General features: G+C 38.4%; 2 protein-coding genes across 2 annotated transcripts in view; both read left to right on the forward strand.

Moving 5' to 3' along the window:
* Positions 1 to 19,891, forward strand: part of abcc8 (ATP-binding cassette, sub-family C (CFTR/MRP), member 8) — a 55,007-nt gene extending 35,116 nt beyond the window's left edge. The window contains exons 20-39 of the mRNA XM_079449795.1: positions 1,019 to 1,103; positions 1,771 to 1,851; positions 3,717 to 3,854; positions 5,234 to 5,359; positions 6,694 to 6,802; positions 9,192 to 9,496; positions 12,697 to 12,863; positions 13,698 to 13,767; positions 13,918 to 14,075; positions 14,198 to 14,290; positions 14,438 to 14,540; positions 14,633 to 14,746; positions 15,341 to 15,461; positions 15,964 to 16,094; positions 16,381 to 16,459; positions 16,565 to 16,673; positions 18,502 to 18,605; positions 18,880 to 19,013; positions 19,410 to 19,472; positions 19,621 to 19,891. Of these exons, the coding sequence (XP_079305921.1) occupies positions 1,019 to 1,103; positions 1,771 to 1,851; positions 3,717 to 3,854; positions 5,234 to 5,359; positions 6,694 to 6,802; positions 9,192 to 9,496; positions 12,697 to 12,863; positions 13,698 to 13,767; positions 13,918 to 14,075; positions 14,198 to 14,290; positions 14,438 to 14,540; positions 14,633 to 14,746; positions 15,341 to 15,461; positions 15,964 to 16,094; positions 16,381 to 16,459; positions 16,565 to 16,673; positions 18,502 to 18,605; positions 18,880 to 19,013; positions 19,410 to 19,472; positions 19,621 to 19,758 (2,428 nt within the window). The 3' untranslated portion in view covers positions 19,759 to 19,891. The remainder of the gene's footprint in view (positions 1 to 1,018; positions 1,104 to 1,770; positions 1,852 to 3,716; positions 3,855 to 5,233; positions 5,360 to 6,693; positions 6,803 to 9,191; positions 9,497 to 12,696; positions 12,864 to 13,697; positions 13,768 to 13,917; positions 14,076 to 14,197; positions 14,291 to 14,437; positions 14,541 to 14,632; positions 14,747 to 15,340; positions 15,462 to 15,963; positions 16,095 to 16,380; positions 16,460 to 16,564; positions 16,674 to 18,501; positions 18,606 to 18,879; positions 19,014 to 19,409; positions 19,473 to 19,620) is intronic.
* Positions 19,892 to 20,869: 978 nt separating this feature from the next.
* On the forward strand, positions 20,870 to 22,421 carry kcnj11 (potassium inwardly rectifying channel subfamily J member 11). Its single transcript, XM_079449794.1, has one exon. It carries the CDS (start codon positions 20,979 to 20,981, stop codon positions 22,125 to 22,127), a length of 1,149 nt encoding a protein of 382 aa, XP_079305920.1. The 5' UTR covers positions 20,870 to 20,978; the 3' UTR covers positions 22,128 to 22,421.
* Positions 22,422 to 24,795: the final 2,374 nt, after the last annotated feature.

Here is a 24,795-nt window from a genome sequence, read left to right on the forward strand (position 1 = left end):
CAACACTCCCTCTCCATCTGACGGATTAAGTAATTTTCCACTCACTAGTTTTCAGTCATTAGACAGATGTGTGTGTCTGTGTGTGTGGGTCAACAGTGTCTGTACACAGAGATTGTTAAAGGTCCATTTATTGGAAAGCCCATTTGTAATGTTATTCAACATTTATTGCCCTAAACATATTTTGTCATTTTCCGTCATTCATGACCATTTGCTGCCTCTCTCTGGACCTTAAACAGGCTGTTTTTGGTACTGTACCTTTAAGACGTGCGCTTCGACAGTCATTTTCCCTTCAGACAGCTTTGTTTCAAGGTTTTTTTTAGTTTACTACATTTAAAACTTTGAAAATGTTTCTGTTGAAATCAAATAAAATATTGGCCTAAAAATTTGTTTAAGGCACTAAAATTTAAATAAAAAAGAAATACCCCCTGAAAATAAAGTAATCCTAAATAGAATACAACAAATTTCTTGAAAATTAAAACTAAGATTTACAAAAACCTCATTCAAAATATCTATAAAACTGAATTAAACTAAAAACAAAACTATAATAACTCTGCTTTGTTTACTGTATGCGAGGATCACATTTTTGTATATATTATATTAGTATGTTATTTATATAATTATGTTATCACAATATAGAGTTTTATATGATGAAAAATGTCCATTGTCCTGTTTTTCATTTAAATATACCATTAAGAAATAATTTCATTAAATATAACCAGCTCAATTCCTAAAGTAAACAAATCAGATTAGCTATGTCTAAATATTATTTTAAGTGCGCTTGATAAAAATATCGTACATCATTACCGCAATACATTGTATTATTGAATATTGGCACATATCTGATTATGGTGAAATCAATATGTAGTGCTGTTTATTACAGTGTGGTTTTGTATCTGTTTTGCTGTTGTTGCAGTTAAAAACAGACATTTTTCTTTGACATTGGAAAGTGTATTGCAGCTAGAAAAGCACACGTTGTTAAGTGTCCAGCCAGCTGTTTTCATTCCTCTGATGTTTTCAGGTACAGAGCGGTGATTGAAGCGTGTTCTCTCCAGCCGGACATTGACATCCTGCCACAAGGAGACCAGACGGTGATCGGAGAGCGGGTCAGTGTGCCGCCCATGTGACTATTGTGACGCATTTCATTATCAGCCATCTGGAATGTTTTTAGTACAACATATATGGTATGGTTTCATTTACGTATAATGTGCTATTTTGATTTGACTGGCATTTGTACTGATGCCAATATGTTTTAGTATCTAAGCAGTTTTTAACATGATGCCATCGCTTGATTGTACTTTCATTCACATTTTACTTCACATTTAAAGCTGCTATAGCTGTGGTAAAAGCTCCTCTAGTTATACGGCCAGCAATCTTCCACCTCATTTAAAGACCCTCAGTGCAGAATCAACACCATCAATCCCCATATCTCAGTCTGTGTGTCCCGACCTCAGACCGTCTACAGTTTATTCACAGAGATGAAAACACTTTCTCATCTTGGCAAGATCTTAACAGATTTTTCTGATTTTGAGGAAGTGAAGCAGAACACAGGTTTTTAATATCGTCATTTTATAAACATTTAATCTGGCATTGCATTTATAAGCTATAAGGTTGATACAATAAGCGCTTATGAGGATGAAATTCCTGAGTTTGCCAGTTTTGTTTATAGACACTTAACTTGGAAAACGTTCAGCGTTTCTGTTTGTTCCACATAAAAAGTTTTTACAACCTTTCTAGTTCTTTCTTCCATCGTTCATTAATTTCTCTTTCTAGGGTATTATTCTGTCTGGAGGCCAGAAGCAGAGGATCAGTGTGGCTCGAGCTCTTTATCAAACCACCAATGTGGTGTTTCTGGTAGGTCCTATTGCTTCTATACACATGACGCAGTGATTTGAGACTCCAGAGCATCGGCGTATGTTATTAAATAAAAACGTAGTCTGTCTATGAGTCATATTGCTACACGCCGAGCTGGTGTCAAGGACTATGGACCTTATTCACAAGCCTGTGATGACAGTCATCAGCTCGGTAAATCCTCCAAAGTTTATTATATATATATATATTGTTTTTAATGTATGTACGTTTACACAGGGGTTAAATTGGGCCGTGGCAATCTGGGGCAGAGCCCCGGCACATCGGCTGACTGTCTTGCTATAATCCCCGCATGTGTGCGGCTCCGGCCAAGCCGTCTTATTTGCGTCATGGATAGTCATTTCAGGGCGGAAGTGCATTTTCAGATTTCAACTGAAGATTATGAGGGACCATGAATTTTATAAAGGAAATTACCCACATTTATAAGCTATTTACTATGCACTGCTATGTACTATACGCTGAAAAAATAAGTAAAAATAAAAATTTTAAATTTCATTGGGACTTTAAGTAACAACTTACCTTTTTAGTCAGTGTTTACACTTACATTGATAATCGCCGAAAAACGGGTCTAAATGTAATGTAGTAACCCAACTCGCAGTCGTACATTAACCACGTGAACGCAGAAATCTTTCCCTGCATTCCATTCTGAAATGATCATTTCTATGCCGTACTCTCTACGCAGAGTAACTCTTGATATGTAAGCTCTGAAGGGAAAAACACAATTGATCGGTTTAAATTCCATTGGTAAATCTAGCAATAAAACAACATCATTTTCTCTTTATTTAGAATAAGTGCTGTTATGTATGGTGTCCTCTTCCCGAAGGGCCATTCGGAGGGAGATTCTGTTCGGAATGCACCTTTGTTTCCTTTCTGCCTAACCACGCACTGCCTATTAGCGAGTTGTAGACATGACGAGCGATGTCGCTTTTTGTCCGGTGCGCTTGACCTCCAAATTATGTCATTTTAATCAAATTCAAGCATTTAAAGCCGTTTGTTGATGGTTAATGGGTCATCTCAATCATTGTGAATGTTGTATGACCCTTGGACAGAAAAGTCATACACACAATTCTGTGGACATTAATAACTGAAGATATTTGATATTGACACAAGGAAAGGGCACAGGCCTACAGAAAGATTTTATTCTTACATGCTTTGTAAACTGCTGGCATCTAGAATGAGTTTGATCAGCATTTTACTGTTCATTGCAAAGGGCTCCTACGACTTATATTTCACACTTTGTAAATGAATAAGATTATAAGCTTCGAATACGCACCACTCAGAATCCCCCACAGAGCTCCGGCACACAACAAGTCCCAATTGAACCCCTGCCCTTGCATCAACTAAAAACACGTTAACGCTAATGCAAGGGTGTTTCCTATACAGAATCAATGGAAGTCGCGGTAAATCTGACATAGTTCTCTCTTTTGACTGACTCTTTTTTTTTCTCATTTAGTTAAAAGTAGTGTAGACGCTATCGTTACGTTTTTCTTTTGCCATTTAAGCAAATGAGATTCCCCAAAATATATTTGTGGTAGTCTCCCATTCACCGCTATAGAAGTTTAGCCAACTATAACAACCGGCTGCCTGTACATTATCCCTTACATAACATATAGTTTAAATTTAATTTAGCAGATAATCCAATCAAAATCATTTTTCAACCCTAATGTTCTCCCAACCAATCACACAGTATTTTATTTTTCACTGTGGGGTAATGAGAAAAACTCCCCAAAATCTCCACACAAACGTGCTTATTGATTCATTAATTTTGAGGTTTACGATGAAGCATCGCTGTGATTATATTGTTATATACTTTATAAATGTATGACATGGGTTTTTTTTGTGTGTTGTAGGATGATCCTTTCTCAGCTCTGGATATCCACCTGAGTGATCACCTGATGCAGGAGGGCATCCTCAAACTGTTGAGAGAGGAGAAGAGAACCGTAGTGCTCGTAACACATAAGCTCCAGTATCTTCCTCATGCAGACTGGGTACGTCATACACACGCACACATAGGCACACACTCAAAACATATTATACATCTTTCCCATCGGGAAAACAGAAGCGTTCCATTTAATTGGGCAGGAATATCGGTTGCCTGGAATTTTAGGATATCCTACGTCAACTGCACCTTGCATTGCCAATCAGCGAGTTTGTCACTTGTAGATGCATGCACGGTCTGCATTCTTTAGCACCAGATTCACTGAATGAATTATGCAAATCAGGTAATGCGGCGAACGCAGCGAAAAATAATTTCACATCTTGCAGGCTGATCCTGAGTGCTAGATTCAGCATCACTCCGCCAACACAATCCAAAAATATCATCCCCAATGTACTAAATGTAAATTCTGGCCACGCTTTTTCTATGTCCGTGATAATAATACAGAAATATGGTAACTTTACACCAAATATTTTTTTGCAAGTCAATGAATGAAAATAAATTGACCTAAATCGTCCAATAGAAAAAAGCAAACACATTTTTAATTCTGTGTATAAGAGGTGTATATTTGACGTGTGTCTCGTGCCAAACAAACCCATTTGGACTAGTCTGATACAGCCGTTTGGACTTTGAATGATGTTCACATTCACCTTCAAATCCTAATAGCACAATTCATCATTGCATTGAATGGAGCAAAGCAGACCATCTGGCCAGCAGAAGGAAATCAAACTAAATCTCCATTAAGATGATATTTGATGGCAGTAATCAAACTGCAGCTCAAACCAACCAAACCATCAAAGTAATGTCATTCATTTTCATCAATCACAAATATTAAACACCTGCATTGGCTCCAAACTGATTTAGGACATCAAACTCACACTTCATACAAGTGTCCAAATGGCACCAACAGAATAACCACAGGTTTAGTTTATCACATTAACTTTGGACATGTTCCACTAACTTTTTCATTCTTTTGTGTTGTTAATGGTATATTCGTTCATCATTAATTTAAAACATTCTGGAATAAATTTTTGAGTCTCAAATCATACATTTCTAATGCACATCCGGTCAAACCCGTCTGATCAATTCCACTCTTATTTTAGTTTACTCTCAAGCTGATGCTTGTTGTCACCGTCAAACTCATTGTTATTTAAGATAAATAAAGCTTGTTGTCTCTATCTCTCACTGGCTTTGGTTTAGGTGATTAATATCCTCCCCCGTGCCACCTGATAAATCAATAGAGGCCTGAGAGAAAAGTCACTGAACTCTATTAGGAAATCAGTGTGACTTACACATATCAACTCTAATTTGTCAGGATGGGCAGCTCGCGTTACAGATTGATTGGTTTTCTCAAGGGTTCACCTCTTGGTATCAGGGGTCTGTTAGGAGAATAAATGAAGGATCACTGAATGTTTGTTGTCTTGTTTGTAGATCATTGCTATGAAGGATGGCAGCATACAGACAGAGGGAACCCTGAAGGACATCCAGAACTCTCAGCCTGAACTCTTTGAGCAGTGGAAGACCTTGATGCACAGACAGGATCGAGAGTTTGAGAAGGTGATCTGCAGAAGATGAATGAGATACAATACAATTTATTTAATGGGGAACTTTGATTTGGTTTGTGGTGCTACAGTAAATGCTCAACCTTTTTGATTATGTATGGCAGTTGTACATTTGTTTCACATTTAGCGGGTGAGGATTTAAAAAATATCAAACACGTTAGTTACGAGTGTTTGGTGATGGTTGCTGTGGGGAGAGACTGGGAAACTAATCTCCACATAAGAAACAGTGTATACTGAGCAGAGAATAAATGGCAAGAATACAAAACAGTGTCTGCTATTTACTGTACTGAAGTCTCTGAAAGGCCCTCTAGTGGCAGACAGAACTGACAGTGTGGTCTTTACATACACAAAATACATTTTAACCATGGGTTCTCATCTTCTTTTACTACCAGCCCCCCATTGAATTTAAAAATATCCCCCCTCCCATTCATAAAAACTCACAATATCTACCCAATCAAATATTATAGAGCATTACAATAATAGGAAAAATGTTTATTCATTATAAAAATGGTCAAACAAGACACAGTTTACACTTGGTTTATAGTTTTCTATGTATTTCAATGCTCATTTTAAATTATAATTAGTCATATTTTTGCCCCCTTGGAAGTCAGCTGGGGCCCCTTTGTGAGCCGCAGCCCTTCTGTTGAGAATCACTGAGTTAAACTATTGAGCTACAAAATCTCTAAAAGCTTGTCTCCTCATCCCATGATCCCCCTTTTGTTGGAGCTTTTTAAAAAATACCTATAAATATCACAATCTTATAAATTATGTGCCATGATACCTGGTCCAGAATGCACTGGGGCATGTTTTCACGTTCCACAAGCTCTACTTCCAACAGGTAAAATCCCACAATACTGTCAGAATTATGCTTTATTGATGTCCCACTGCCTTTGACAAACTCAGTGTGATGCAAATGGCCTTCCCCAATGTCTCAAAGATCATGAACATTATCACCAGTGGCCAGCAGTATCACAAGCTACACGGGTAAGTGAAAAACACTGGGGTGCCCCAAAAAACTCTTCCGGGGCCACTTCTGTTCATCCTCTATGCAACAGTCTTCTGGTGTCTATAGTGCATACAACATAAACAAGATCTCAAACTCCTTTAGTATTGGTTCACATATTTCAACTTGGGCAGAAGGATGCAAAATATGTGGAACTAATCATCTACAGTCAATAAAATCTATCTGTGTTAACTGACCCACAACTTGCATGATTCACTTGCAGTTTACTTTAGATTTTTCTTTTCATGAAGTAGTCAAAACCAATTCAACAAAGAGGCTGTTCACACTTGATAAGAGTTTTCAGTTCTCCCCATTTTGTCTTCTAGGAGACAGTAGATGATAATACAACTGTATTGGAAAGGAAGAACCTGAGGCGAGCCATGTACTCCAGAGAAGCCCTGAAATCTGAGGATGATGAGGGAGAGGAAGGTAAGAGTAAATAAGCCTGTACCAAAACACTAATACATGCTTTATGGTTCCAGTTTTATTTATGACATACTTGTTTACTACAGTGGCAGATAATTCCTATTTCCTGCCAGCCATGTGCAATAAAAGAAAAGCAAAAGGGCAATGGTTGTTGCATTGTTAAATATGGAAGCTGCAGAGAATCCTCATAAATCTTCATTCAGGTTCCTCGGAGGGAGTATTACCTTCTCTTAACCCCCTGTGTGGGCTCTGAAGATTTCTGCTATCTGCAGCAGTAAAAAAATATGCAGGTGTTTCACTCTGCAGATCTTTCTACGCATGTAAAATGATCTTTCTGGGGTAGCAGCCGGAACATCCCTGTGCACATGAGCGTCTTCCGCCATTGCTGTTTCTACCAAGCGGTGTTTGGGTGATGTTTGGATGACCACTTTCACTACCTGTCAGGGTGCCAGTGTAGCGTTTTGAGTGTTGATTGCTGTGATCAGCTGTGCTGTGGGAATATGGTCCTCACATAATTCCCATTTCCAAGTAGGATGGGAGAGAACCTAGACACCATCTAGGAATCTTTGTTTTGCACCTGTTAACTACAAAACAGAGTCTGTGAGCTTCAGTGTGAAACTGAAAGCTTGTAAAGTTATTCTAAAACCACCAGCCTCAAGGAATGAATAAATGTGATTTAGTTTATTAGCCACAGTGGGATTGACGTTCTCTAGAAGAACATTACGCCCTGTAGTAACTCATTAGTTTGCATATCAGAGTTCACAGAAAACTGGCCAACGGCCACATGACTGGCCCTCAGCCCGAGTTTAATATACTCCGGTACTGCTACTGAATCAAAGGAGTCAACCCTGATATGACCAAATAATAAACACTTTCTCGCTTACATTAAGGTGCATCTTTCTGAACTTGTTTTAATGTCACAAATGAGGACTGAAGGTTACAATTAGAGTAAAATGTTCTCATAATTTGTGCTCAGGAAAAGGTTTTAGTGCAGTTTGTTTACTTTCAGAGCCAGATGCTCTCAACAGGATTTACAGACCCTAGTTGTATAAAACAATTGCAATTTGCCCCTAAGTGAAAGTCAGTTCGCGAAGCATTGTTAATTGTAGTTGTGCTGTGAGAAGAAATACAGCAAGCACATTTACCATCTGCTGATTGACGGTAATGGAAAGACTAAATAATGTCACTAAAGTGTTTCTGTCTCGTTAGCACTTGCCAGGTTGTGCTGTCCTTTCCTTCTCAACATGGTAGCTAATGTGCAGAGCATAGCATTAAGAAGCAGTTTCACGGAATTCTGAATTCGGTATGATCATACATGACTCCAGTGCACTGAATTCTGAATTACTGCACTACACCATTATTCACTGTACTCGATGCTCATTCACTGTTTTTCGCCATTATAGACACCAGACCCTACTGTACTGCAACGGATGCTTATTTACTGCACTGAAGTCTGATACAATGCACAGGACTCTGCACTTAACACACTGTACCCTGATTCACTTCCTTTTATTCTTATTCAATCTAGCCTGATTCAATGCACTGGATCCTGATTTAACACACTGTACCCTGATTCACTACATTGAATTTTGATTCAATACATTGGATCCTGATTCACTGCACTTAACACTAAACCCTGAATTACTGTATTGAATCCTGATTCAGTGCATTGGAGCCTGGTTCAATGCACTGGACACACTGGAACCTGATTCACAGTATTAGGGTGTGTTCATATATGCCGAACTCAATTAAAGCGAACTCTAGTGCGATGGCTCTGTTAGTGCGGTTTATTTGTGTAAGTGTGAACGCTGCCAACCAAACCCTGGTGCGCACCAAACAAGCGGACAGAGACTGCTGAAAGATGGGCCTCGGTCCACTTTCAAATGAACTCTGGTCCATGTTGCGTTCAAATTTTCAATCGACAAAGGCAACAAACCGAACCACATAACCCTTTTTCACTGCTAACTGGACCCTGATTTAAATAATTGAATCATGATTCAATACACTGGACTCGTATTCACTGTACTTCACTGCATTGTACCCTTTTTCACTGCACTGGTCCCTGATTGATGGCACTTTTCATTGCAGAGTATTCTCTTCATTGCATTTATCGTTCTCTCCTCTGCATCTCTACTCTTGTGTTTTTTAAAACCCAAGCATGATGTCATGTTTTAAATTTGGCAGAGCAAGTGCAGATGACTCTGAGCTACTGAATATGTGTCTGTTTCTGGTCGACTTTCAGTCAGCTATTTGTAGTTTATTGTTTCCTTTTAAAGCATCACTCTCACTTTCTGTATAAAGTGCACAGTAGGCTGTAGTCTAGCCATGTTGTTCTGCGTAATTGTGGGCCTCTCTGTTTTTCTTAAAACACAAGACTGTAGCAAAAGCTGCTCCGTAGTATCAAACCGCAAACTACATATACATCCCCCCTTTTTTCCCCTTTTCATATCTCCAGAGGACTCTGTGGAGAGCGATGATGAAGCCAACCTGTCACGTGTAATGAGGCACAGAGCCACTATCCCCTGGAGATCTTGTGGGACATATCTGAGCTCTGCAGGCCTCCTGCTGCTCCTCCTGCTCCTGCTGTCCCAGCTCCTCAAACACACCGTTATGGTGGCCATCGACTATTGGCTCGCACACTGGACGTCCAAAGTCATCACGGCCAAGATCGAGGCAGTCTCGCGCAACTGCTCCTCAGTCCAGGTAAGAGATGCTGATAATATAGCTGAACTACATTTTCTGGATAAACTTGCTAGGTTGCCAGGATGTTGTTATGCAGTGACTGAGGGGTTCCAAAAGATATATAGCATGTTTCCAGGCAGTAGTGATCTTCTTAATGGTTGCCAGGTGGTTGCTAGGGTGTTTTTGATGGTAACAAGGTCCATATTTCTAACATATGTTGGGTCTTTTACATATGTGAGATTTGTATACATACAAACTGCAGTGGATAGCAAGCCAGTGTGTTAAGAGCCAAACATGAAGCCTTGACTTTATTAATAGACATCCCTGACCAAGAGGTATGTTGTGGTTGGCTTTGCCTGTGACAGGCCTGATAACAGCTCAGGGTAGAGAACAGGGAACTGTTCACTTTAAAGTTGATCTAATCAACCTCGGTTGGGCTCGATCAGAGGTAAAAAACCCTCATACCCCTTTGTCTGATCGCTGTCTGTCTTAAAGATGCCCACACACTTAGACACGAGCCAATCACATCCCGTGGGATTCTACACACAGGCCGCAGATGGCACTGGGGACAGGTGGGACATGACCCCCTCAGATTCCGATCCGCCCCCTCAATCTCCAAAGAAAAGCGACAAAAATAAGTACATTTTAGGCAACGCTCCGATGATTGCGAGTGTAGTGGTACAGGCCAGGTACACAGAGCGACAGAGAGAGGCGGGGGAGTGTACGCGTGTTGGAAGAAATGAGCGAAAAATTTAAAAGAAGCAGCATCTGGCTGCATTTCAATAACATTGAAGATTGCAAATCCCAGTGCAGAATTATTTTAATGAAAATATCCGTCAGAGCAGTGTCAACAACAAATCTGCACAGACATCTAAGAACCTCCCACCAATCTGTGCAGCTAGAGAAATCGCATCAACCCATCCAAGCTGAGGTATCTAATATTTCTAAATGCCAACCTAAAGTGTCTTAAAGGAATAGTTCACTAACAAATGAAGATTCTGTCATAATTTACTCACCCTCAGGTTATTTCAAACCTATATACATGTATTTGTTCTGTTGAACACAAAGTGAGATATTTTTCATTTCTATGGCACCTTTGACTACAATTTACTTTTTCCTACCATTGCAGTCAATGCAAATGATGACAGAAACTTTTTTGGGTGAACTATCACTTTAATGTTAAGATTTTTGCATTTATTTGATTTGTTTGCTTTGGTTCTGTGTTCAATTGTTCAATTAAAGTTTTATCCAAAAACCATATTAGGAATTGTGTACTTTTTGTAACAAAAAATAAGTCTTTTATGAAAGCATTATAAAAAGTGCTTAATAATAGACAAAGCGTTCATTTGGCTAAAATAGAAGGTGATACTAAATAAAGAGCCATCTAAGGGATGTGGCAGATCAGTTTTGTTACTTATTTGTATAGCTTGTCTTGCACTTCGCAAACACAGCAAAACGTGGAGAGCATGACTATTAGGTGAGTGGAAAGAGGCAAATAGCGAATTAGCACAGTTAATGTGAGTGCAAACCATTAGCCCAAATGACGCATACGTGACTTGAGCACTAGTTAAAACCCAAACTATGCAAAATAACTATCTGAGAAGTAATTTGCTGATAGCTCTGTCCCCCCCAGTTAAAAAATCCCATCTGCGCCCCTGTCTACACACACGGCTTTGTGATAAGTCCGTTTTCTCTCCACACCCCTCCTGCAGGACAACTGATCAACCCTTTTTCCAAGAATGGATTTTTCACATTTATTTAAATCAATAATGTATTTGCCAACTTTATTAAGCATTTTGAAGCAGCACTCAGATGCCACATGCAATGTATAAAGTAGACTTACAACCACTAATGACTGAAAAACCTAAATCAGGGGATGTTTCACGGATTATTGATATTCTCCTCTGGAGCGGCGTGGTAATGAATAGGCTTTTATTCTTTGCTTGAATGCCGGATTGATTTTCCTTCTGTTTGTTATTTCTGCAGTCTGAAACATTAACCCAGGGCTGGAGATAAAAGCATATTATTAATCTGAAAGACTGTCTTAAGTATTGGCGTGTAATTAAAATTAATATTTTCATTCTTGCAACATCAAAAGGTTTCTGACAACTGTAAGTGTGCAATAACTCTGCCATTTACAAATTCCAGACAGCTTTATTTTTGGATAGTTCATTTTAGTGAATTTTAAATATTTTGTGTAAATGTTGTGTTAAATACACAATTATGTGTATATTTTTATATACTTTATCATTTAGATTAAAGATATTCAATTATAGGATGAATCTACATTATATCATCTTTTATTACAAATAAATATTGGCCGATAACTGTTCATTTGGTCAGGGCCATGGACACACATTTTAGGGTGAGACAATGGGACAAGAAAAGCTCAATGGTGTGCATAAAGTGAATGGAAAAATTTGAGTTGTGCAAACAGTTAAAATTAAGTAAACATCACATACGTTTACAGTGCAATGAACTAAATATTATCAGTACAAATGCTATGAGGAATACACCATACGTATTTACCCATAAGTACCCTCTTGCGCCTGAAAATATTCATGCCTTTTTAAATAATAAGTACTGATGGGGCATTTATATATAATGTTAATATATAAGATCTACAGTATAATGAGATTTAAGATGTCTTTAGTGTTATTGATGTTATTGTGGAATAGTTTTTTGTAAAGTTACCATTCAGGTGATTCGTGTTTGCTTTGGTCATTTAAGACATACAGTACCACATCTTTATATTGCTTACATATCCATTTAATAACTGGAATAATTTCATTTTCATGTCACATTAAATACAGTTAAAACAATATTTTTTTATAAAGGTTTAATTATGTCATTTATCTATGTATTTGTCCAAGAACTGTAATAAATATACTATATTACGAACTACATTATGTTTAGAAAGCATACGAGTTTATCCCTTTGGTGTGCAGTGTATAAAGATGCTAGCTGATTCACATTACAGTTATTATTTACAAGCGTTTATGGTCATACAACCTGATCTCAAAAGAATTCGCAACAATTTTACGTACGAATTAGTACAATGTGAATTTATGAAAAAAAGATCTTGAAGCCCCTCCCCTTGCACCAAGGCAAATTGTACTGAAACGTACAAAAAATATTGTACAAATTCATACAAATTTGCCATCTCGTAAAATACTTATTGTCAAAATAAATAAATTGTCTGTTCACTGAACTTCCCTCAGGACGTGGGTTTCAGTCACTCGTCATATCTACTGGTGTTCAGCGTGCTGTGCTGTCTGGGAATCGTGCTGTGTTTGGCCACGTCTGTGGCTGTGGAGTGGACGGGTCTGCGTGTGGCCAAACACTTACATCACAGCCTGCTCAATAACATTATACTTGCCCCAATGAGGTACAAATCTTCATATTATTCTACATGGCATATAACATGAAGTGTCTGTGTGCTTTCGGTAGTATTAAGTGTGTTGTTTATGATAGCTTAGTCACACTGAGTATGTGGGTCTGTATTTGATCAGATGCAGTAATGTGGCTGGTAAATGTCTGTGTGTTCGCATGTGAGAGCGAGAGAGTTTATGTGAACATTTACGTATGATGTCTTGTATTATTGCTTTGTACTGTTTTTTCAAATGATTCTTTTATAAATGGCTCACTGAGCACAGCAAACAATGTTTTGGCTTTTAGTATCATGGTAACAGTGTAGTTTTATATGCTGTCTGTAGCTAGCTTTTTCTTAAAGGCATTTTTTTGTTTGTTTGTTTTGTTTGATCGTGATGAATCACATCTAGAAGAAAAGTTTGTATTTACATGATATATGTCTGTGTACAGTGCATATACATTTTTAATTTATGAATACAAAAACATACACATAGTATATACCGTATTTAGGAAACATTTAGATTAAGTATTCTATATATTTACAAATAATTTAAATTTTATATATATATATTTTTTTTATATATAACATACAAATTACTTTAAAAAAATGTCTTAACTTTTTTGCATGTACAGTATGTGTATTATGTTCATAAATGCAAAATGAATATACACAGTACACCAACATATATTATCTAAACACATTCTTTTATTCTGAATCCTATTAATCAAAATTGATTATTTGACAGCCCTCATTTTGTTGGTGTACTATTTCTTTTAGAATTCGTCTACATAAAAAGATTAAAAAAAAGTTGTACTAAAGTTTTCAGTAATTTTCTATTTTCCCTTTCAGGCTCTTTGAAACGACACCATTGGGAAGCATATTAAATCGCTTCTCCTCTGATACAAATGTAATAGATCAGGTATGATATAACAATAATGAAACATTTCTTCAGTGCTCTGTCACTATTATATACAGTAAAGAACTGCATTCATTATGAACATTTAGAAACTAAAAGCCAACCAAGCACATTTTAAGTCTCTCTCTCTCTCTCTCTCTCTATCTCTCGCAGCACATTCCTGCGACTCTGGAGTGTTTAAGTCGCTCTACGCTGTTGTGTGTGTCAGCGCTTGGTGTGATCTCATACGTCACGCCGGTGTTTCTCATCGTTTTGGCACCGCTAGCCATCGCCTGTTACTTCATCCAGAAATACTTCAGAGTCGCATCCAAGTAAACAGACACCACCTACAATACATGAGCAAAATTCTTATTTCAGTATTTAACCAAGATCATTGTAAGACACTCGCAAATTTAAGAAGAATCGATATGCTTATGTGTGCGTCCGTTTTCAGAGATCTCCAGCAGTTAGAAGACAGCACACAGCTTCCTCTGCTGTCACACTTCTCTGAGACCGTTGAAGGGCTCACAACCATCCGAGCTTTCAGGTGAGCACTACATGACAAACCCTGTTTATAGTGCATCCGTTTTGGTTTAGATGTTGGCTCGTCTGTTTATTGTGTGTCCCACGTAAAGCTATATGCATCTTCTGTTTTATAAATATGTTATTGTGATTTTTTTGTTGTGTTTTGTAGGTATGAGGCGAGATTCAGACAGAAGCTCCTAGAGTTCAGCGATGCCAATAACATGGCCTCTCTCTTCCTCACAGCGGCTAACCGCTGGCTGGAGGTCCGAATGGTGAGCTCCTCATCTCATAAATGACTGTTCAGGTTCTTCAGTTAATACAAAGACACAGTACCTTCAGGTATCACGTTGTTTTCACTGTGTAGGAATACATTGGGGCCTGTATAGTCCTGATAGCAGCCGTGGCTTCAATTACCAATTCACTGTTCAATCATCTGTCCACTGGGCTGGTGGGACTGGGACTCACATACGCCCTAATGGTAAGAGCACAAAGTGTAATAGGCTTTCAGCAAACGGAATACTACATTTCTGATGTGTGTCTTCCTTTTTGAGGTAGGAAATGGGATGGGTTGAACAGGGTCAATGCAAAGGACCAAAGCAAACACGAATCACCTGAATGGTCATCTGTCCAATATAACTTTGAATATATTTAATATTGACTGGGTATAGTGGCATGCCAAAAATGTAAGGCATAGTGAAATGAATGGTTAAACTCAAACTGTGATGCTTTTAAATGCATTAGATAATAATAATAATATTATTGTTTTTACTATTATTATTGATGTAATTATTCTTATTAATAATTCTTATTATTATGAATTGTTGTAGCACTCTGATTGTAAGAAAGGCACAATAATAAATATTATTGTTGTTGTTGTTTGTAATGTGCCTTTCCTACACTCAATGTGCTACAACATGACAATAAAATAAAACAATAAACATTTGTACTACAAAGACCAAACTTAACAGCTTTAGGTTTTATTGTTGGTATAATGATTTCTTTTGTATATTTTAGCAGCGTTCAAATATATCTGCCTTTTCTTATACTTATTCTCAATTTATATTTGTATCAGGTGTCCAACTACTTGAACTGGATGGTGCGTAATCTGGCAGATATGGAGGTTCAGCTTGGAGCTGTGAAGAGAGTAAAAGCTCTGCTGAAGACAGAACCTGAAAACTATGAGGGTCTGCTGTGTGAGTATCATGTGATATTTGACCCACATTTACTCCGCTTCATTCAGTCTCATGTGCACTGTTTTTATCAATCAGCATTGGGCTGCACCTCTCTTCCTGTTTTCCTGAGCTTCTGTCTCGCCTACGTGTTCTGTTTATCTCTTCTCTTTAGATATATGTTGCGATTGAGGTTTTGTAACCAGTAAAGCGTGGCGCTTTATTAACTTTAAAAGCGTTGCTTTTTGAAATGTATTCTGACTGGATGCATAAATGTAACATCAGTGTTTTGAGCGCCAGACAATGTGCACATGTGCAAGATTGAAATATATTTCAAATGGCCCATCAACACGACTAACTGTGATTGGTCATTTTATATGTCAGTCAGACAGCTTCCTAACATCCAAGTAGTCCTCTGCACCTTAAAAAGTCGAATTCATGAAACCAAAATGCCAAATATCTGTATATCGAATATTAATCATCAATCTTTTGACTGCAGATGGTTTGTATTTTCTTTATTTCTCAGTTGCGTCTCAGGTTCCAGAAGGTTGGCCTCAGCAGGGTGAGATTCAGATTCAGAATCTGAGCGTAAGGTACGACAGCACTTTAAAGCCCGTCCTCAAAAACGTCAACGCTCACATCAGCCCAGGACAAAAGGTACCAGCATCTATCTTTAGCGGGGAATGAAAAATCATTGCGCTTCTGACTGGTTATTAAATATTAACCACGACAAAGTGACGGTTTAAGGCTTGGATTCTGATCAGTCAACAGAGCACATATAAATCTAAAATTAAACAATTATACTATTGCAAGCATGCTGTGATAATACATATTTTTAGTGGATATGTCAGGGATTATATATTAGTAAAATGATGTCACTGATTTGGATTAGATTGGATGAGTTGTCTGTAAATTACAAAAAATGTGTTGTGTTGATCTGTAGGTTGGAATCTGTGGCAGAACAGGAAGTGGAAAGTCCTCTTTCTCATTAGCTTTCTTCCGGATGGTGGACACATTTGAGGGTAAAACTCATTACATTCGGCTCTGATGAAATGAATGTTATACCAACATTAGTCTGAATCTGTATTATATGTGACATGTGTTTTTAACATATGTTTCTCCTCCAGGGCAAATCATTATTGACGATATCAATATAGCAAAACTGCCGCTTCAGACGCTGAGATCTCGCTTCTCTATTATTCTCCAAGATCCCTTTTTATTCAGCGGAACCATCCGGTAAATCTCTCAGTCAGTTTAGAGTTGAAATGAATACTGAATGTGTGATTTAACTGTCATGTTGTGACACCCTAACTCATATGCTACTACAATATAAAAAACCCAAGTCTTAAACTTTTAAAGCTTGATTTGCATTTACTGTAGATGATGATTTACCATTGAACTGCTCTAAACCCTCTAAATCATATATAAAAGACTACCATGAATGAGCATTTATTATGAATCACTGATTTTGGTGTACTGTACCATAGTAACAGCAATGCTCCATTAGACATCCTTAAAAGGTCTTAAAGCGGCCATAACTCAGACAGTTTCCGTATATCTCATGTTAATCTTGAGTACTTACAGAATAGAATCACAACCTTCAAACATCTGCAGAGTCTTTAGTTTGTTCACATTTATAAAAGACAGATACAGCTGTACGATTATTTTTGAAACGTGACGTGTGTGGGCACACACATTGCCAACAAAAAAACAGAGACATCAGTTCCACTTACCGCGTGCGGTTCATTCAATTCAATTCAATTTTATTTATATAGCGCCTTTCACAATTTGCATTGTTCCAAAGCAGCTTTACAGGGGGAAAAAAAACGAAAAACCCAAGAAAGGGTAAAACACACTACATGGTGTTTTATATAATAAATCAAATTATTCTAGTAAATAATATCTAATGTCAGCATCTCCTGGTGATTTGCATTAAGTGAATGCTTGGCTGAAAAGATGTGTCTTTAATCTAGATTTAAATTTGGCGAGTGTGTCTGATCCTGGAATAATATCAGGGAGGCTGTTCCAGAGTTTAGGTGCTACGTATGAGAAAGCTCGACCCCCTTTGGTGGATTTAGTTATTCTAGGTATTATCAAAAGTCCTGAGTTTTGAGATCTTAGAGAGCGTGATGGGTTGTAGTGTGGTAGAAGCTCTGTTAGGTAGGTAGGGGCTAAACCCTTTAAGGCTTTATAAGTGATTAAAAGAACTTTAAAGTCAATACGATACTTAATGTGTAGCCAGTGAAGGGTTGGTAAAATTGGGGTTATGTGATGGTATTTTCTGGACCTGGTTAGAACTCGGGCAGCTGCGTTCTGAACTGACTGTAGTTTGTTTATTGATGATGCAGGACAACCACTAAGTAGCGCATTACAGTAGTCAAGTCTTGAGGTCATAAATGCATGAATAAGCTTCTCCGCGTCAGCAACACACAGAATATTTCGTAACTTGGCAACATTTCTTAGGTGGAAAAAGGCTGTTTTTGTGACATTTGAGATGTGATTTTGAAATGACAGGTTGCTGTCTAATATAACGCCTAGATCTTTTACTGTATTTGTTGGAGTAACAGTACATCCTTCAACTTGCAGTTTATAATCAGAAATATTTGTTCATGTCCGGCATCTTTTAGCGCTGGGACCGCCGCTCCATCTATCAGTTTCAAACTATCTCAGAATCCAGCGTTATAATCCACCGTTTATATAACATTCATGAAAGTGACACAGGTGAAAGTAACTTGTTCCTTCTCCCGCTCTCCATGGTTGATGTGTGGGAGAGCCGTGTGCTTTTTGGAGAATTGTCCAATAAGGGACTAAGAAAATTTGTTACGTAACAATTTTTCATGTTAAAAAAGAACTCTCCAAAACCTGTAAGAATACTTGGGGAGTGTATCGAGCACAGAAAAACTAGGTCGTACGTCCTACTCGCTTTTTGACAAGTTGACCATGTTAAGCACGAGAAGACAGCACGTTTAACATTGTAAAGAAGTCAGAATGCATGACACACCATTGCACCACCCCTTTAAATCACTCTGAAGAGAATCGTTAATATTTAATTTCCTTCCTTCAGTTTTAATCTCGACCCAGAAATGAAAGCTGCAGACAGTATGCTGTGGGAAGCGCTAGAAATCGCACAACTCAAGCCTGTGGTCAAAACTCTACCTGGAGGACTTGGTAAGACTTTTCAGATTCACAAAACATTTTATATAAGCTACTGAGGTTTGCTATTACTTTTCGAAGCGATATGACGCATCAGATCCCATAGATCACTAAGAAGAATCAAGCACCTAATGCCCAAGCAACCACATAGCAACACCCTGGCACATTTGCACAAGCTAGTTACGGAAGCAGTTTATATACATATACGAAAAGTTTAATATGCAAATCAATCATTTGCCGTAAACTACTGATATGATACATTTTTTAACATTTTGTTTTTGTGTTTCAGATGCAATAATAACTGAGGGTGGGGAGAACTTCAGCCAGGGGCAGCGTCAGCTGTTCTGCCTGGCGCGGGCATTTGTGCGAAAGAGCAGTATTCTGATCATGGACGAGGCCACTGCGTCTATAGACATGGCTACGGTGCGTGTGTGTTTGCTTAGATGTGCGATATTGAATACGAGAGATAAAAGGAACACCCCCAGAGGCCAAAACCTCCATTCACTTCATGCTGTTCTCAAGCAATCTTCTCTTTTGAAGAGGCTGACACAATGACTGCCTTCAAATCTTTTGTAAATGAACCGTGCCACTATGGACCGGTCGAGTTTAATAGAGCAAGGGACAGTTGGGGTCAGGGTGACAAATTTGAAATGACAAAAAAGCTTCAGTGCGAAATTTTATAGAGCGAATACTTGTGTTTATACAACACAACAGTAAGAAATAGAAAAAAGAATAAAATGCTGTTATATTATTACAGAATTTCAAGGATTGTGTGAAATTCAAAAGAGAAATTATTATACTGTATGCTTTTTTTAACAGGAGAGCATTCTTCAAAAAGTTGTGATGACTGCATTTGCCGACAGGACTGTGGTCACTATAGCGGTAAGTCATCTCTACTAGACTTCTTGTAAAGTCTAAATGTACTTGAAACCCTCATCAGCAGAAAGACCACAAAATGCTTATAAATGATGCTACGGATTCAACAAGGTCTCTTATCATTTAACGCATCATTGTGTTTGTTCCTCTGTAGCATCGTGTACACACGATCCTGAATGCAGACCAGGTGATTGTGATGAAGAGGGGCGTCATTCTGGAGTTTGACAAACCCGAGGTTCTTCTCAATCAAGAGGACAGCGTGTTCGCTTCATTCGTGCGAGCGGACAAATGAGCCGGAGGAACCCTCTGTTGAAAGTGCAATTGTACCAGGAAGAAATAAATATTTATTACAGCTATTATCATTATCACATTTGTACATAAAACGTTAATCATTTATTAATAAAAAAATGTTAATCAGAATTCTCTTTATGATTCTTTCGACTGTATTTTTTCATCGGTGACTTACAGCGTGACGTGCTCAAATTCATCTAAAGCTATTAAGAAAGTACCAAAATATTTGGAAAGTATGGGAATTTTATGACTTCAAGATCAAAATGAATCATTTTAAAATTGTATTGTTAAACCACATGTGTTACTGCACATTTGAGGATGTGTAAGAAAATATCGTTTTGCATTAAGTTTTACTAATAATATTTGTTAATATCACTAAAAACATTTTATATGGTTGTAAAAATATAAATTGAAAAAAAGGATTGCATCATTTTGGTAAACATTCAAAATCCTCCCACAGAGCTGAAAAGCACACACGGACTAAAATGCAATAATTTTATTTTCTTATTTCTGACTCGATATTGAACTATAAGAAGTGCATTCATCCATCATAGAAGTATTCGTAATGACAGGGGTTAATAAACCTCTTCTGCAACAAAACAATAGGCGACTGTGAAAAAAAGATATCATACTGGTTCTTGCATAACTCAATAAAATATATTGAGTCAAAAAAACCAATGAAATATAAATAGTTTTCTCAAACATTAATATGAGTGTTCTTTTCTATAGAACATATGTATAAGCCATTGGAGTATTGGAGTAATTTTAAGTTCCTTAATAATATATTTTAATATAAAATGTTGTTCATATAAATCATTTTAATAAAAAAATATTTCCATATAAAATAGTCTTATAATCCATTTATATTAGGCTTATTTGTTTGTGTTCAACTGGGAAGGGGGCATATATGGGATGGCATGAGGGTATGTGTTCATTTTGGGGTGAACTAGATAATATTGCAGTAATGTCCCTTTAAAATTCGCGCTTTTAAGATGATCAAGGTTTTAAGTAAGAAGCGCGCACAGCACGCATGCCCTGTGCTGAACCTTAGTCACATCTGAGCGAGAATATATCCGGTTGCAATTGACTGGCAACGGCAGCCGGAGAACTAAAAGTGGCATCCTCCCACGGGACCTCGCAGCAACTGCGCTGCGCAACGCACGGACGAAGACGATAGTGGACTTTAGGACTAATGTAACGAGACCATAGTATGGACCAGCGATGTTGTCCAGAAAAGGACTCATTCCCGAGGATTATTTGTTGACTCGATTGGCGGAAGATGTGTTACAACAACCGAAATTCAAAGCGAAACAGCGGAAAGCGCGATTCGTGGCCAAGAACGGAAGATGCAACGTTGCGCACACGAACATACGCGAGCAGGGCCGCTTTCTGCAGGACGTTTTCACCACGCTGGTGGATCTGAAATGGCTTCATACTTTAGTTATATTTACCATGTCCTTCTTGTGCAGTTGGCTTCTGTTCGGGATGATCTGGTGGCTCATCGCCTTCGCGCACGGCGACCTGGACGCGAAACACGAGAGCTTCGTGCCGTGCGTTACGGACATCCACTCGTTCTCCTCTGCGTTTCTCTTTTCTATCGAAGTCCAAGTGACCATCGGCTTTGGAGCGCGGATGATCACGGAGGAGTGCTTATCGGCCATTATCGTATTGATCATCCAAAACATAGTGGGTTTGGTGATCAATGCCATTATGCTAGGATGCATCTTTATGAAGACTGCTCAAGCCAACCGCCGCGCAGAAACGCTCATCTTCAGCAAGCACGCTGTTATAACAGTCCGCAACAACAAGCTGTGCTTCATGTTTCGCCTCGGTGACCTCAGAAAAAGTATGATCATAAGCGCCACCGTTCACATGCAAGTGGTGAGGAAGACCGTCACCAATGAAGGCGAACTGGTGCCGCTGGATCAGATAGACATCCAGATGGACAACCCGGTGGGCACCAACAGCATCTTCCTAGTGTCCCCTCTCATCATCAGTCACACTATAGATAAAAACAGCCCTTTGTATGATCTCTCTGCTGACGATCTGCTGCACGAAGACATCGAGGTGGTCGTCATACTAGAAGGGGTTGTGGAGACCACGGGTATCACCACCCAAGCGCGGACCTCTTACCTGTCCGACGAGATCTTATGGGGCCAGAGGTTTTTGTCCACGGTGTCAGAAGAGGATGGGTTGTATGCTGTGAACTATTCAAAGTTTGGAAACACGATTAAAGTGCCCACGCCGAGCTGCAGCGCGCGGACTCTAGAAGAGGAGGGTGGGATGGAGAGGTTCAGAGCGCGCGAGACCACCAGTTTTGGGGCAACCGTCAGAAGAAGACCAAAACATCGAAACACCAAAGTGGCATAAATTTAGGCGTTTAAAGTATTCTTAGATTCAAATACCACACGTGTGTTTGTGTCTACATTGTAAAAGGAATTATAATGTGGGGAGGACATTCAACTTTAAGAAATACGGATGCACTACATGTTTTTGGTATATTTCGAAATATCAAAACATATATTTGATTGTGAAATATGCACGTTTGATTAAAGCTCTCAGGGTATTGAATGATGAACCATGGTTAAAGATAACGCATGACGTTTATGCGATGCCCTTGTTTTATGCTTGCCTTCTTATTTAAATAAACCAGATTCTTTGTTTCTTTATATATACACTTAAAGCAGCATTCTTTTGCAAGTCAAGATAGATTTCTGAAGGTTAAGAATTAAAGCCAACTTGAGCAACCTCGTAAATAATAGTAAGCACTTGTTGCCATGGTTGCAAGTTTACAAACCTCATCGAATCAATATTAATTAGCGCATACTGGAGTTGCTTGGCAACTTTCCGAAGCCTCCAAAACACGCATGCGTCAAACACGTTCACGCTCGCTATATTAAAAAACGGCCGCCATCTTGTGTCCAAGGTGAGGTAGTGCAGGATGTTATCACCGTTTGGTCATTGGTTCGACCGTTCATTACTTATCAGCTCAAGGTCACTATTGGATGGAAGCTCTAAAAAGCCATACTTATGAGATGAAAAATAATTAAAAAATATGTCATAAAAAAGTTGAAATTATGACTTAACATGCACAGTGCATGAAAGACACTGCACGCTGGCGACACCCGCTGCTTAATACGGTGTAAATATAAATAAATGTGCATTTTTTATTTATTTTATTAGGCTGATACAAGCAACCTGATTCATTTGTTTTGAACAGATCCAAAGTCCCATTTTAGAAGCCTCGTCAAACAGACAAAATACAAAACATTCATAGGACACATTTTAGACTTATAGTACTCGTACTAACTTTATCTAGGAATGATTTTTAAAAGCATCCGGGATAAAACTAACTATATGCAGGAATAAAGAATATACAGTATGTAGCAAATTCAATGTAGCCACCCTTTCCAAAATTGTACTCTTGGCATTATCGAGCCCCTTCTTGACAATTAACTGTTTAGTAAGATTTTTCAATAGTATTGGGAGAAATTGTATCTATGGGCATTTCTTGGCTGCTTTTTTTATTTGGTCCACAATTTTTGTCGTCTAATGAAATAAATTAATATGTTGCCACGATTATATTTTTGTCTACAAAAGTCTTTTCAAACATTTAAACGTACAATATTCAGACTAAACGATTTTAAGATCATGAGAAACATTTCAGTAAATGTCAAGAACTTTTAAACGGTAGTGTATTTTTTGCCCTCCAAAATCATACATCACAAATTATGCGTTTGAGAGATGGCTTTACATATATATGGTATTACTACTACGGTAGTTTCACAATAGAAACCATGCAGAAACACTCTTGGATATAATGATTTGAATGGCCTTTGTTGGCTTCAGCAGGTTACATGTTATCTGGTAGATAGGAACCAGTGTTGAAAGGGTTCCATATACATTGTACATTGAATATGGCCCAAGACGTTTTGTAATTGTTTGGCTGTGGAGTCCTTCAGGTTCCTGGGCTCCACCATCTCAAAGGACCTGAAGTGCAGACCCACATAGGGCCCAACAAAGGTTGTTCTGTGCGCTTTAATCCCCGTCAGGTTTGCCTCGGCTATTCAGTTGATCACAAGTGGACAAGAACGGATAGTCCAGACTGCAGAAAAGATCATTGGTGCTTTCTTTCCCACTCTTCAGACTTGATAGACCCTGGTCACAACATCTTTGAACTGTTGCCCTCTGGCTGGTGCTTCAGAAGGAGTAATAAAGAGCATTTGGACATATTGCTTTTAATACATTTGAATATTCACTAATTTTCAATCTATTTTACAAACAGTATATAACTTCTATACAATTGTCCATTTAAAAATTAATTGTATTTATATTTTTATATATTTTATACTCTGTTATATTATTATGTGTCTGCACTGGAAGCTTTAGCCTACACCACTATAACCAGCGGACGTCACCAGCGTGCGGTGTCATGGCTGCACTGCGCATGTGCACGTTAAATCATGATTTAACGTATTGACTTTCAATCTCATAATTATGACTTTTTAGAGCCTGTTTTTTTATCACGTGGCGGAAATTGGCTTCCATACTATTGAGTATAATTGTATGCAAACCCCAGAAGCGACCGGAGAACCCATCAGAGAACATCAGATGTACAGTCAAAATCAGAATGCACTGTGTAAAAAGTAGTGAACGAATGTAGTGAATGAGTTATTTACTCAGAATTCGGACAACACTATAAAATGGCGGACACCCTATATAGTGCCCTTTATAGGAGATAGTGTGCGAATTCAGACACATAAGAAATACCCAGACCGCTCGTTGGTTGCCGGATCGTACGTCAACGGCGCCGCCATATTAGGGGTGGCAACCTTTATTTTTGGATAAAACACAATAGGCTTGTTTGAGATGCGCCTTGCCTCGCCTGAAATATAGGTGAGAGTAGGCGGCTACAGTGAGGGGAGGAGTGAAAAAAAGTGCAGGCAAGCCGGACACTTCCTGAATCTCGCTGTGTTGTGGACTGCAAACGTCAACAATGGAAGAGATCGCGTTCGCGTTCTTTATCGCGGACGAAGTT

Source organism: Barbatula barbatula, assembly GCF_947034865.1.
Source record: "Barbatula barbatula genome assembly, chromosome: 25".
NCBI lineage: Eukaryota > Metazoa > Chordata > Actinopteri > Cypriniformes > Nemacheilidae > Barbatula > Barbatula barbatula.